Source organism: Micromesistius poutassou, assembly GCF_964030765.1.
Source record: "Micromesistius poutassou genome assembly, chromosome: 14".
NCBI classification, from domain to species: domain Eukaryota; kingdom Metazoa; phylum Chordata; class Actinopteri; order Gadiformes; family Gadidae; genus Micromesistius; species Micromesistius poutassou.
Genome location: NC_140284.1, coordinates 11,355,904 through 11,370,578, shown reverse-complemented (window position 1 = coordinate 11,370,578; position 14,675 = coordinate 11,355,904). Strand labels below are relative to the sequence as shown.

General features: G+C 47.2%; 1 protein-coding gene across 1 annotated transcript in view; it reads right to left on the bottom strand.

Annotated features, from left to right (window-relative positions):
• LOC311358635 (protein TANC1-like) overlaps positions 1-14,675 on the bottom strand; it is a 115,372-nt gene that overhangs the window by 30,956 nt on the left and 69,741 nt on the right. The window contains 3 exon segments of the mRNA XM_084478730.1: positions 6,261-6,466; positions 7,069-7,350; positions 9,165-9,287. Coding sequence (XP_084334856.1) covers positions 6,261-6,466; positions 7,069-7,350; positions 9,165-9,287 — 611 coding nt within the window.

Here is a 14,675-nt window from a genome sequence, read left to right as displayed (position 1 = left end):
GATGTAATATACACATACCCCATTCCAGTAGCAGTAGGACAGAGCAGAAAAACTAGACAAAACCTTTTATGAACTGGTAGGGGTGATAACAGTTCATAATAAGAGAACAAAATGCTTCCCCTTCACTGGAGACATGTTTGTCCTTGTGTTGATGCACTGTCATGACAACATCTGGGAGTGAGAGACACACGAGTAACAAGAGAAAGCGCAGGCAGTGGCTACCAAGCATAGCTATTAGTGATCGACCAATATATCGATTTTTTATTTTTATTTTCCCGGCATGATTTACAGACAGACAGTTCAATAAATGTTCCTTTTTAAATTGAGGCTTCCAACATTGGTTATCATCATTGTGTCATTTTTATGATGTAAATTGAGGGAGCAAAAGCAGTATCGGCTCCAAATATCAGCTCAAGAAAATCGGCAGCCCGTATCGGTCATCGGCTAAGGCTGATGAAAATAAATCTGTATAGTCTAGTCGGTATAATCGGCCCTAAAAAATCCATATTGGTCGATCCCTTATAACTATGTCCAAATAATGCTGGACCTTAACATAATTTGTCTAGTCTTCTTTACTTGATGTTGTTCAGACCCGCCTTTCTGAAACTGTTCATCCAGGGTCCAGTAGTGTTTGACCCTCAGCATCTGGGGCCCATTTAGCCCTATGTAAATAACTCTGAACGAACAGAACCCTAACAGCCACAATGACATTGCATCTGCAGTCGAGTTGTAAGGAGAAAAGGAGAAGAGAAGAAGAGAGCAACATTTAGAAACCAAAAAACCCAAAAAACATCTTCTCCCCCTCTGCGCCCTACGTTCCCCTCCCCCCCCCCCCCCCCCCATTGAGAAGTGTTGTGTTTCACGCACCTGTGTTTGGAAGGCAAGATGGATTATCTGATCCAATCAGGGTAGAGATGCTCTGATTGGACAGAGCGGTGAACACCCGGAATTGGTCAGAAATATAAATTGTCTCGTACGGAGGCAGAGTTACATTTCCCTAACTAATAGCTGATGGATGGCTTTGGCATTTCAAACAAATTACGCTCAAATAAGAGCCCTTAAATCGTACCTACAGCCCATTAAATGTCAAAATTAAGGGGATGTCAGTGTTGAATGAGTTGTGGGTGGTTCAATCAGTTTTCAGAGTGATTTCAGAAGGGATTTGTTGACTGCATATACCGCGATCTGATGAATCAGCATTTGGCGCCCAGTTCAAACCACTTGATGTGTGGGTTAGAACCGTCAATAATCGAATACATCCATTGGCTGGCCTGCTTCCCAGGAGCCCCAGTGTTGTGCCCGACGCATGGTTTGAGGAACACTGGTCTCGAGCACAACACATTCTGTCATCTGAACACGTCCTTATTTGGCACCTTAACTCAGTGAGGCTTGATAACACGGAGGCCCTAAGTAAGGTCACTTAAAGGCGACATATTAAACCACCAGGTGTGAGTGTGATTAGCCATTACAAGCCTGTGAAAAGGCAGCCCAACCTTTTCACGTATACGTCTGACACTACCCGCAACATTTAACTGATCAACACGCACACACGCATTCACGCATCTGGGAATGTTTGGTATGACACGCGGTGCCGGCAACCGTGTGTCGTCATTAAACATAACGATCACAAGCTACAAAAACTTTCTGTTACTTACCTGTAAACATGCAAACATCCTAGCAATCGGTTAGGTACCAGCCGATCGGCTCCATAACCCATTCTCTGCCGTTAATCCATACATTTTGCATGACATAAACAAACTCTGACAGCCCTCACTCACTTCCTGGTCCCTCAAACATTTCGAACCCCGGGCAACACGAGTGGCTGGAAATGTGGGGGGGAATGTTATTTGCTGTATGTTAATTATTATGGTATTTTACATTGTAATAGTGAAGTTCATAATCAGCATATGAAATCTTATGAGATGAGTAATGAAATGTACGTACGAAAATGATTTCAATGTAGTTAAATGTGAATGTAGTATTGTACATGGGCATGTGAACCCCTATGGTAATTTGTATATACCAATTGAGTTAATTGGGTGGCTTTATTTAAGCCCGGTGTATTCTGCCTTCAGTGGTTCTGGGAGGGAGAGGCTGGGTGACCGCTTGCAGTGAGGGTGGTACACGTATTGTGATTCTCTCTTTGAAACTTTGCTAGTGAACAACCCTCTGGTTGATTTTGTTTTGTTCATCAGTATAACGGCTTTGCCGTTTCACTTTTTAAGCACTGCAAATAAATATTCACTATTATCCACGTAAACCTATGTTGCTGGCTGTATTCTTGTGGCCTACTCAAAAACATCAGTGTGTCCTAACCGCTACATCCTGAAGTGGGAGTGAGTCGAGAGGCTCATTTTCAGACCCACTGCTACCCACTCGTCTACGGTGTTTGACTCCGAAGCCGCGCGGTTCTGGGTTCTGACCCAAACGTTTGTGGTTGTCTGTGAGTGAGACGCAATACGCCTGACCTTCTCATAAACGACATGTATCCAGAACTAAAACAATACAAAGAAGAGTCGTTTTGGATTCAAGATGTCTGTGAAGTTACTCAACAGCAGTGGAATAGCAGCTTCCGAACATCGCCCCAGACGGCAGTACCGCACTCCACTCGATGTGTGGATGGCCCAGGGGGTTCATTTCATAGCGGCGGTGAGGTGAGGACGCTGTCTCCTTTACGTTTGACAGGAGGCACTCGGTGGAACGTCAGTTATTCACACATCACAGAGACGTGGGAGATAGTCCCCACGACGGGGACTTCTGCGCAAATAATTGGCTTAAGGGATGCTGCTTGGTTTTCAGAGATGTTTAGATGCGCTTGGGTGGCAGAGAGACCCCCCCCCCGTCTGGCACATCAACTCCAGTGTTCTCCAGTGGCGGATACAGGCTGTGTTTGTCCTGGGCACCATTTCACTGTTAAAGGGGACATATTATACCACCAGGTGTGAGTGCTTCTGATGTGCCGCTTCTGACATCACAGGTGGGCGTGTCCACCTAGATGTATGACGGATAGATGAGCAACGTTTGCTACAGTCCACTGGGTAGGCTGGTAGACTGATCTATCCAGCACACATCTAGGTGGACACGCCCACCTGTGATGTCAGAAGCAGCACATTTTCAAAACGGCTTGTGTTGGCTAATCACACTCACACCTGGTGGTATAATATGTCACCTTTAAAGAACCCATGGCATGATACTTTATGGATGCTTTTATATAGGTGTTAGTGGGCCCCTAATACAGTATTTGAAGACGTTCAAAGAAATTCACTTCCACATCAACCTTAAGTACAGACTGAACCGCGAAATGGAGGAGAACCGGATTGTTGCCCGGGATTGTCTCCCGCCGGAGCCCCGCTGCCCGCTGCCCGCCGCCCGCCGCCGAGGCTCTACCCCGCGGCGGTGGTGCCTTGGAGGCGGGCGGCGGGCGGCGGGCGGCAGGCAGCAGGCAGCAGTCAGCGGGCAACAATCCCTTTCTCCTCTATGTCGCGGCTCCCAATTCCTTCTCAACCATGGCCGAGATAACCCCCACTACGAGTCTCTTTTTGGAAATACAAGAGACGTCAGAGAACCCGACGCAGTCTAGTCTTTTCACCAAATGGGAGCTTTAAGCAAGCTTGCGTTATTGTGTTGCCTGGTATGCGCCATAACACCAACCGTAGAACAAACTGTTATCCAAATAACAAAGTGGTGTACAACACTTGCATTACAGTGTGTGTATTCACACACACACACACACACACATGCTCGCACGGTCGTAGCTCATTGTCTCATTGGCGGGCCAAATTCTCTGGGCGGGCCAAGCAGAGAAAGGGGAGGTAACCTGGCCCCTTATGACGACATATGGGGCCAAAACTACAAAAACAAAAAAATCAGCTTTCATTTTTTCAAAGGCGGAGCAGTAAACCTAGTGGTTGTTTCACACCTAACGCCATTTCTAGCCACTGGGGGTCCATAGGCAGGCTAGGGAAACTCATATAGATAGATAGATAGATAGATAGATTTACTTTATTGATCCCAAGCTGGGAAATTGCAGGGTAGCAGCAGCATTACACAGTAACAACACAAATAAAGAGAAATATTAATAAATAAATAAATTAATTAATATATATTAATGTTAGAAAACCTCATGAAGTGAAATTTTCATGCCATGGGACCTTTAAAAAGTGAGCAGTCCCAGTGAGCAGTCGCGGTGAGCCATCGCAGTGAGCCATTGCACGGCTAAACAAAATGGTTTATATAGAGACGGGGACGAGCAGGTTCAACCAAGGATCCTTTCATTCCAAGACGAATGTGTACAAGAGCTTGCGATGCTACAGTTAATTATAACTTTCTTCGAAACCAGGCGACTCAAAAGAAGACAAGGACTATAATTTCCCATTTTTATTCAGATTTAGCGCTAACTCATGCCCATAATAATAGGAGCACTTAAAATGACAGCCTATCTGCCCCTGAGCTATTAAATGTATCAGTTGAATGACATTTTATTTTACAAAAGGATACCGTCGCTAGCAAACGGTAGCTCACTACAAAGCCCCAATTTCTGCAGAACTCTTTCAGTTTGGGATTTTTAAGACAGAAAGCGCTGTAATCAAAACAAATGTTCAAACAAGACGCTACAGGGAACCGCACAAGGAGATCCTGAACCCCAGCAACCGGAACTTCCTACAGCTGCTAATTCAACAATTAGCAGCACCTTGTTACAAATGTGCTCAGCGGCCAATGAGAACCGAAGAGCAAAAACCAGAAAAAAGAAAGAGAACGGATAAGAAGCAGGACTGTGGTGCTCGTGTTGCAGGTTATGACTACACTTTATGCTTCATATTGATTGAAATACTGAACAAATGACTCTGGCTCAGGTCATTCAGTGGCGCCGTTACCTTGGCAACAAAGAGAAGGGTCTCAGGGGAGTCTTGGCCCTGCGTGGAGAGTGATTCGCCTCGCTGTGAGAATGGTGTGGGGCTGAAGGACAGCCGAGAGACAGAACATGTAGCACAGTATGAGACTGAAGGAAGTAGATGATAATGTACCACAGTATGTGACTGAAGGACAAGAGAGAGAGAGAGACTGATTGAAAGGAAGGAGATGATAACGTACCACAGTATGGAACCGAGGGAAGGAGATGATAATGTATCACAGTATGTGACTGAAGGACAGCAGAGAGAATGTACCACCGTATGGGACTGAGGGGAAGGAGAGATAGGGACTGACTGAAGGACAGGAGAGAGAGGGACTGACTGAAGGACAGGAGAGAGAGAGGGACTGACTGAAGGACGTTAGACCAAGGGACTGGACCACATTAGCACACTGGAGAATTTAATAAATAAATATACAATGTTTATCTCATCTCTCTAGACAATATTCAGCCCTTTAGAAGAGGCTTAAATTAATTAATTTTAGATAATTAAGAGTGCGGCTTCTTGCTCAAGGGTGCTTTCAGGTCGATTGTGGACAATCAGGGTTTAAAGCCAGAGCATTCGGCTGGGAGTCTAAAGCCCTAAGCACTAGACTGTCCTGACCCAAGTAAAGCCCGCCCATCACGTCAAACATGGCCAGTTCAACCACTATAGAAGACACATTAATCCAGACATACAGCACCATACAAACCAACACACACAGAACAACACACACAGAACAACAGGAAATACACAACAAGACCCACAGAACCACCAGACATACAGAACAAACCGACTTGAGGAGGTTGTTGTATTGAATCTCTCTATGCTCGCCCACAACTCACAGCGCTCAGGCAGGAGCAATGAATACAAACATCCATGAATCACCTCACCAGGTGTCTCAGCCTGCAATGCATCTCATCCATACCGAGAACACAACACTGATGTGTGAGGTGGAGGGGAGGGGCTGGTGGAAACAGCTGGGGGACTGGCTTATGGGTTTGGATGAGAGAAGTGAAACGTGCATTATGGAGGGAATTGACTGGGCGATAATTTAAAAAACGGTAGTTTATCCACACAAGATGGTGATGCTGACAGAGGGCACGCCTGCCACCCGATCCTGTAACTGACGAGCCAGAGACTACCGGGTCAATACGACGAATACGGTGTACTCAGTTGTGAACAAGATGTCTGACTGCCGTGGATAGCTTAGCTAGACGAGACACAAAGCAGGGGGTTTAGGGTCATGTGAAGGAACTATACCGCGAAACAACTGTCATCTAATTAAACTCCTCATGTTTACGGCTGTCGGGGTTTCAACAGGACCTATTTAAGGCTTCTTAACTTGTCTTCCTCTAGCGGGGGTTCTACCTTGGCGGCCAGGCGTTTCACGGCCTCCTCCTTGTGTATCTGGACCTCGGGGGTCCCGGGGCAGCTGCTGCTGGCGCCGGCGGGGTTCCTCAGGGTGTTGGAGGCGCTGGGCGGGGGGGTGGGCTGCGGGGGCTGGCTGAGGGGGAGCTCGATGCCAGCGGCGTCTCCGCCACCCCCTCCTCCTCCTCCTCCTCCTCCTCCTCCGCCTAAGAAGGCAGACAGAGAGATGGAGACGTAGATAAGCAGCGCGTGGCTGGTGAGCTCCTCTCCTCAGGGCGTTCGTCCCGGGGAGAAGCCGGCACTGATGAGAGGAGGCACTGTGAGATGAGGAGAGCAGATGACTCGCATCAGGTGACCCAGATAGGAGGACACTCTTTACTCACCTCGTTGCACTTTATGCACTTTCCCCATCAGATGGATGAGGTGTTATTTCTTACAGTCCCTCAGCATTATGTTAAATATTAACAGGCGCGTTCGTAGTGAAGTGATACCATTGATAATAACGAGGCAGGACATTTTTATGATTAATACTTATATTTGATGAGGGGGAAAGACAAAGGGAGAGAGAAAGAAAGGGAGAGACAGAGGGAGGGAGAGAGAAAGACAGATATATATATATATATATATATATATATATAGAGAGAGAGAGAGAGATAGAGAGAGAGAGAGAGAGAGAGAGAGAGAGAGAGAGAGAGAGAGAGAGAGATACAGAGTTATGAGAGAGAGAGAAAGAAAAGAGAGCGAGTGAGAGAGAGAGAAATAAGGAGAGAGAGAGAGAGAGAGAGAGAGTGACAGGGGGAGAGCGTACTCTTGGGTGAGGCAGAGGGGCTGTTGGAGGCGATCTGTCTCATGCGGCCCCCGTGGCAGCTTAGCGCCACCAGACGCGAGACGATGGCCGTCTTGCCGTAGCCCACGCTGCCGACCACCACGGCGCCGCGGCCCTCCGAGCTGCCCCCGGCCTTCAGGAGATCCTCCAGCTGCTGGAACAGCCAATCGCGGCCCACAAACACTGAGTCCATGGTGATGCTGGGCACCTCGAACAGCAGCGGCTTCAGCATGATGTCGGCCGGCTTGTAGGGTGCCAGGCGGACTGCGGACACATCAGAGGAGATCGATGACACACTGCCAGCGGATTGATGTGTCTCTACATGACAGAATACTGAAGACATCGCCGACATTTATACGGAATAATTTCCCACTTCTCTAACGAAGGCGCATTATTAGTCTTCTTCCCCCGCATCGTTCACAGCTCCGCCATTCACCTGTCTTCTGACGGATGAGCCCGCCGACGAGATGATGCAATAAGTACACAACACTCGGCACTCGGAACTTTAAAGCTGGATGCGGTCTGTGTCTAGACAAACCAAAAACTTGCTTCCTTTTTTCTTTTTTTTTGTATGTATTCTCTTTCTTGGCGCAATGCCAGGCTGCTTGGCTGATCTTTTGCTTGATTACATTTCGAAGGGGGAGAGAAGAGCAGAACGAAAAGGGGTTATAAGGTTGTCTCAGTTGATTAAAGTGGTAATCCCGAAAACATTTTGTTTTTAAACGGGACTTTGCTTCAATGGGAAATGGTATCATCTGTTGAACATATTGCTGTGTCTGATTGTTGGGAGGGTCTTTCATTCATTGAGCAGGTTCATCCGGACGTGCTGTTCATACAAATGTTAAATGTTCCTGGATGATAGGATTGTTTATTTGCTATTCTTCCACACAGCGATGGGAAAACATCATTTTGTGATTCTTTTCTGCTTTTTCCCAGCAATGGTGGACATGTCAGTACTAATATAAACTATCTTATAAACGGGTCAATAAATAACACACAAACAAAAAAATCTATTAAATGTAAGACTGTCCAGACTGACACAATTCTGGGTCAGTCCAAACACTGGACCGTGTATTGTTGTAGTAGTCTGATACCTGCTATGGCCCAGAAGTATTGAAGATCACCAAAGTCTGGATTCAAACAAAGTGAAATACAGGGTTTGGGATGGAGAACTCTCCACTTCATTAAACCCACTCCCTCTTGTCATATGAAACCCTAAATGATTTTGACTCTTTCCACTTATTCATTTACATATTTCAGTGGGATGCGAAATGCTGACTTTTATACCACAGCAGAACGGCTGCTTACTATTAAAATAGAGGGAAAATATCCTGCTTAGGATAACATGAGCTCAGTCTTGTTTACATCCCCGGGGGAGGACTGAGACCATGCTAACACCATGCTAACACCATGCTGACGACCTAGTGCTCCTTGTCGTGCCGCAAGGAATGAACAGGGTTAAAGAGTTTGAGTTCCTAATGCGTTTACATTTAATTATTCATGTTCCCATTCAGCAGTGACTCTGTGGGATTCCCTTCAGTGGGCCCGGAGGCTTGTAGAACGCATTAAGAGAGCATTAACCACAATTGTATTTTCAAATGTAATTTTACACCGATTATTACTAAATAACTAAATTCAAAGTAATTGCAGGGTTAGGTTTTTTTTTTATTGGAAACGTTATAACGGCTCCGAATGGGATTGGATCTAGTCTGGGTGGGGGGCGAGAACGCTTCTCCAGCTGTATGTGAGCAGATAAACCAGAGGCTGGTCTCTCCGGTCCAGCTCATCGCCCTGTGGTCGCGGTACCGCTGCCTCCTCTAACCTGTCTCCCAGCGGCTCTCTCCGCTCAACACAATTTCCCGGGCTGAGATTGTAAAACGTGGGATGGACACAAACGAAATTCCAAAAATAAAAAAATCAACACCGATTTGAGACGTCTCGCTTCGGCTGGTAACCGATTCAGCGTCCGATTAGAGCCCATCACAGCCGCACATGCCCGTTTCACAGCCAGCTCGCCGTGGCTCCGGCGCTGCTCGTCGACACAGAGTGGCGTTATGTAAATGAGGGGGGGGGGCTACCTTTAGTGTCCTGGGGGGGCCTCCCCCCCGTGTTGTGCCAGGGCAGGCGGATGGAGGTGCGCAGGGGGGCGTTGCGCTGCTCGTCCAGGAAACTCAGGTCCTCCAGTTTGGTGGAGCTGGTGGCTGGGGAGGGAGAGGCCGCAGAGAGAGAGAGAGAGAGAGAGAGAGAGCGCACATGAGGATGAGTGGGGGGATGGTGTCATGATGGTAAGGGTTTCATCCTCAATGTCCACAGCCTATCGTGACGGTGCCCTTGTGCAAAACGCCTAGCCCCTACCTGCTCCTTAATGATGCGTGTCTTGAGAACACACGTCAGTGGTTTAGAATATAAAACTCAATCGTAAATATTAAGGACAAAGAGTGAGGAACACATGGCTACAACTAAAACGACCATTTCTAACCAGATAATCAAAAGTGGCAAGACAAGAACATTTCATATATAGAACTTATAATATTTAGTAATGGCTGAGAACATCCTGCCTGCCCTATAGACTAGAATAAACAACAGTTGCACATTTCCTCTGTAAAAAACAGAAAAATCTACGAGAAATAATGGCAAAAGCCACATCCTGAGAAGTCAATAAAACATTTATTTAAGAAACCACCTGTGAAGACAAATTAGAACCTAAGTTATGAAGAGTATTCTCAAGTTTGCAAGGCTGTCAGTTTGGAGCCGAGAAATTGTAAGTTACAATCAATTAGTTATTGGAACTGAGCCACCGACTGCTTAGTAGTGCTAAGTGGCGTTATATTAACGGCGAACGGAAAACAATGTAAACAGACCACGTAATGACCCTGTTAATAGGGAGGAAATAAGGCTAGAATTCAGCAGTACAACACTAAAAAGCATATACAGAGGTATATAGAGGTATATAGAGGTATAGAGAGGTATATATAGAGGTTTATAAAACGGGGGGCCTAAATCAAGCGATCTGATTGGTTCCCAACCGTTGTATATTGAGCGTATACACACAGCTATGACGCCCGTTCAGTTTACAGAGTCCAGTATCACTCCGCGCCTAACTTGAACTGTTGTTTATTTATATATAAAAGCGACAGCATAGTTCACTGAAGCCTAAAAAGCCAATAAAGCAAAGCAGTAAAGCAATAGGCACACGATCGCCGGCAATTTAGCCTTCTAAATTGCTAAATTGCCGGCGAACCAAGCTACCGTCTCTAGCCTTCTCTCTGAAGGACGCTAGTGTGTTGCATAGCAACCGCCGTACACTTTGCCGGCAGCCAGGAGGGACTACTTTTCTGTATTCGTTAAAAAAAAATGCTTTTCCGACTTTCTAGCTTTTTCAAAATTGAGGGTGTCTATGACTTTAATTTCGCCATATTTACGTAACCGTTTTATAAAAGCAATAGATCACTTGAGTCAGTGATATACGGTCATTATACCACAGTGAAGGGGGTCGCCGCCCCTCCGCTGCGCGTCGGGACGGACAACGCCCCTTAACTGTGGTATAATGAGCGTATACCACGGCCTGTCGTGATCTATTGCTTAAATATATAGAGATATAGAGAGGAATATTGAGTTATATAGAGAGGTATATAGTCGTATAAAGAGGTTTATAGAGCGGTGTGTAGAAGTATATAAAGACAACAATACCATCACCATGGAGACCAGCTCTCCCCGATGAAGAGGAGAATCAACATGCCTTTACACGTTGTACTCAGCAAAGCTGTCGAGGGTGCTTCTTCCCTTCTCTTCCCCCATCCCTCTCCTCCTCTTCCACCTACCTTCCTCATCCCCACCATCAACACAAAAATAAACTCCCCTACTTATAAACACACACGCTCACTTGCGCTCACACACTCAGCCACAGCCCAAGTGCAGAGCCCTCCTGAACAAGCCAGCCCCGTCCAGCGCCCCCCTGCCTGAGCTCCCAGCATGGAGGAAAGGGGACACAGGCAGGCAGACAGGTAGGCAGGCGGAGAGGCAGGCAGAGAGGCAGAGAGGTATGCAGGCAGGCAAAGAGGCAGGCAGGCTGAGAGGCAGGCAGGCAGAGAGGCAGAGAGAGAGACAGGTAGATAGGCAGGCAGAGAGGCAGGCTGGCAGGGGTTAGGGTGCTGGAGAAAGCCCAGCTCTGTGCTGAACCGGCTCAGTGGGGGGCCGACGCCCGGTGCTCCAGCCCTGAGGCCCACTGGCAGCATCACCTGGGGTCTGACGGCCGGGCAGGAGCTCACTGGCCTGCTGCTGACACACGCAGTGTGGCTACGTGATGCCACTCACACACACATACACACACATAGACAGACACACACACACACACACACACACACACACACATGCAGACACACACACACACACACACACACACACACAAACACAGCCACTAACAGATAGCTCACCCACACACACACACACACACAAACACACACACACATACCCACACAGCCACATACAGATAGCTCACACACCCACACCCACACACCCAGACACTCACACAGCCACACAAAGATAGATACACACACAGACACATACTCACAAAAAACCCCACACACACATACATTTTGGAAAGCTTGCTGCCTATTGAAGAGAGGCAGAGGAAAAAGGAAAATGGAAAAGGGAGAGATTGTGGTGTCTTTGGAGCGGCTGTTAGCTGGGCGGCCAGAAAGCAGAAATCAATGGTACTCCCTCTGAGATGAGAGAGAGAGGGAGAGAGACAGAGTGAGAGAGAGAGTGAGAGTGAGATAGAGATGAAGGGAGAAAGAGACAGATGGATGAAAAGAGGGAGAGAGAGAGGGACAGTCAGAGAGATAAGAGAGAGAGGGTGAAAGAGAAGAAGAGAGAGCGCGAGAGAGTAAAAGAGAGAGCGCGAGAGAGTAAAAGAGAGAGGGATTAAGAGAGAGAGACAGATGGATAAAGGGAGAGACAGACAGACTGACAGACAGACTCTATGCAATGTTTTGGGCTTCATGTTGTACCTCTTTATGAACAGAGGGGGTGTGAGAGAGTGTTTCAGACTGAGAGGAAATTATGACTTAAAACATGAATCCCATGCAGTAATTCTGTTTTATTCATCATGCCCGATTCAGACAGTCGAGGAGAAAGACAAAAAGATTCCTCCATGAATAACTCCATGAAACAAGGCATCTCTCTCACCCTTAACTTCAGATTCAGAAACTTTCTGAAACAAATGGGTTACTGTGCATAACCTAAAAGGTCACCGCTGCACGTCAGACAGCCAAGAGGGACTCTATGAGATCAATGTTGACAGATACAGATAATTCACTGGAGCCTTAGATAGGCAGCCTTTCTCTCAGACGTCTTCCACCCGCAGCAGCAACTTCCCCCTTCAAAAAACACAACATGCAAACACTTTGAGGCATTTTTACCCAGTTCTTTCACAAACCACGTTTATTCCAAAGCTTCTCCACAGGGTGCTTCCATGTCATCTCCCCCCTCTCTCCCCCTGCTCTCCCCTCTACCTACGTTTATCTCCCCCACCTTCCTCCATCCTCTCTCTCCCTCTATTCTCCCCCTCCTCCCTACCTCTCTTTACCTCTCTCCCCCCATCCTCTCTACCTCTCTCCACTCTCCCCCTCTATTCCCCTACATCCTCTCCCCCTCCTCCCTACCTCACTCTACCTCTCTCTCTCTCTCTCTCTCTCCACAACAGTCAATCCCTCTCCCAGCTCGCCGTCTCCCAGATACTGCATTAATATGATACCTCGCAGCCTGTGTGACTTTGAAGCTGCACACGTGGCACATTGTATTCTGATGAAAATATTTCTTTCTTCCTCTTTGGCAGGTATGCCCTTTGAATTCCTCTGTTCTATGTCTCCCGTGATGGAGCGGCAGGGGGTCTAATGCCTCCGCTCCCAGAGCCTGACCACGCCTCTCTACCTTACTCCTTTATTGCAGCCTGGGCTTCGGCAATGCACCTCATACGCACACACAAACACACATGCACCCACACACACATGCACACACAGGATTTAGCTAGATGACATCATCTCCGTGTCATACTCCACTTTCCACTTGCCTCAACTCCAGTAAACCTCCTCGTATACCTCAACTCATCGCGGAAACTGTTCGAATGCAGTCGTTGGATACAGCTGTTACACACTGCTCAGACGGCTCATAATGCTGATGTAAGATACAGCTGTTACACACTGGTCAGCCCGCTCATAATGCTGATGTTAAATACAGCTGTTATAGAAGGCCCACAAATCGACCAGAGCCATACCGGCTCACGGTACACCAGCCTACAGCCCGGGTGGGTCTCAAGCCAGGTCAGACTCGGTGAAGCTGCTCAGAGGACGAGAGCCATACCGGCTCATGGTACACCAGCCTACAGCCCGGGTGGGCCTCAAGCCAGGTCAGACTTGGTGAAGCTGCTCTGCAGTCAAACTGCTGCAGCAGTCCAGAAGAGGTTCTGATCCATGTCTCCCTAAAATAAGTTTGGAGCTCCTCAATGTGAGGGAATCTCTGATGTGAGGCTACATTGCAGATAGAGTCGATCACAGCAAACAAATGCTGTGCAAAAAAACTAAATGCTCCTTCCGCCACCTGCTCCTGTTCCCGGTGTAACGACTCCCTCCCAGACGGACTCTGTCAGTCTGTCAGCGTCGCCTGGCTGGCGAACACAATGTCAGAATCTGGTTGGCCTGCATGCACAATGGGCAGGTTGCCAAGGTAACGCAAGGTAAGGAGAGGTGCTCAGCTCGGAGCTTGGTTGTTTGTACACAATTCACAGAGTTTTGAATTAAAAATGAATATGTAAAAAAAAAAAGAGAGAAAGTAAACAAAGATAATTACTGTTTTAAAAGCGGACACCTGCTTAGAGGGAATCAAATGTAAAGAGCATTCTCTAATTCTCAAATGATGCGGGGGCTATTCGCTGGGACTGAACGTGACTGAACGTGGATGTACTTTCACTTATATGATTTATCTTAAAAGCTTTTCAAAACAACCAAAGGAAAGTTATCTTTGTTGCACATTAGAAAATGTGATTGCGTCGAGAGAAGCTCCAAAAGTCACATCTGCAAGCACAGCATGTCTGCAATACCGTGCATGTCTGCACGGTATAATGTAAGCCCAAGCAAGTCTGCAAAACCCTAATTACACCACACTGGAGATTTGTGTCACAAAAGTTTGTACATTTTCCACAGTGGATACAAACCAAATGCAACGTTAATCACTGGAATGCACATCTCGTCATATGTCCTCCTACCTCCTCCCATCTCCTCCTTCCTCCTACTATGTCCTCCTAGCTCCTCCTTTCTCCTCCTACGCCGTCCTACCTCCTTCTATCTCCCACTATCTTCTCCTACCAACTCATAACTTCTATCTCCTTCTACCTCCTCCTAGCTCCTCCTTTCTTCTCCTACCTCATCCCCTAATGTCCTCCTAGGCATCTCAGCAGGGATCACCTCGGGGTCATGCAGGGCTTAAGGTTACGATCTAACCTTTGAATTGGCGGTGGTGAGACCCTGCAGTACATGCCAGCAAACAGAGAAGCATGAGCCAAGCTACGGCGCTAGAGGCTGGGAGAACTAGAC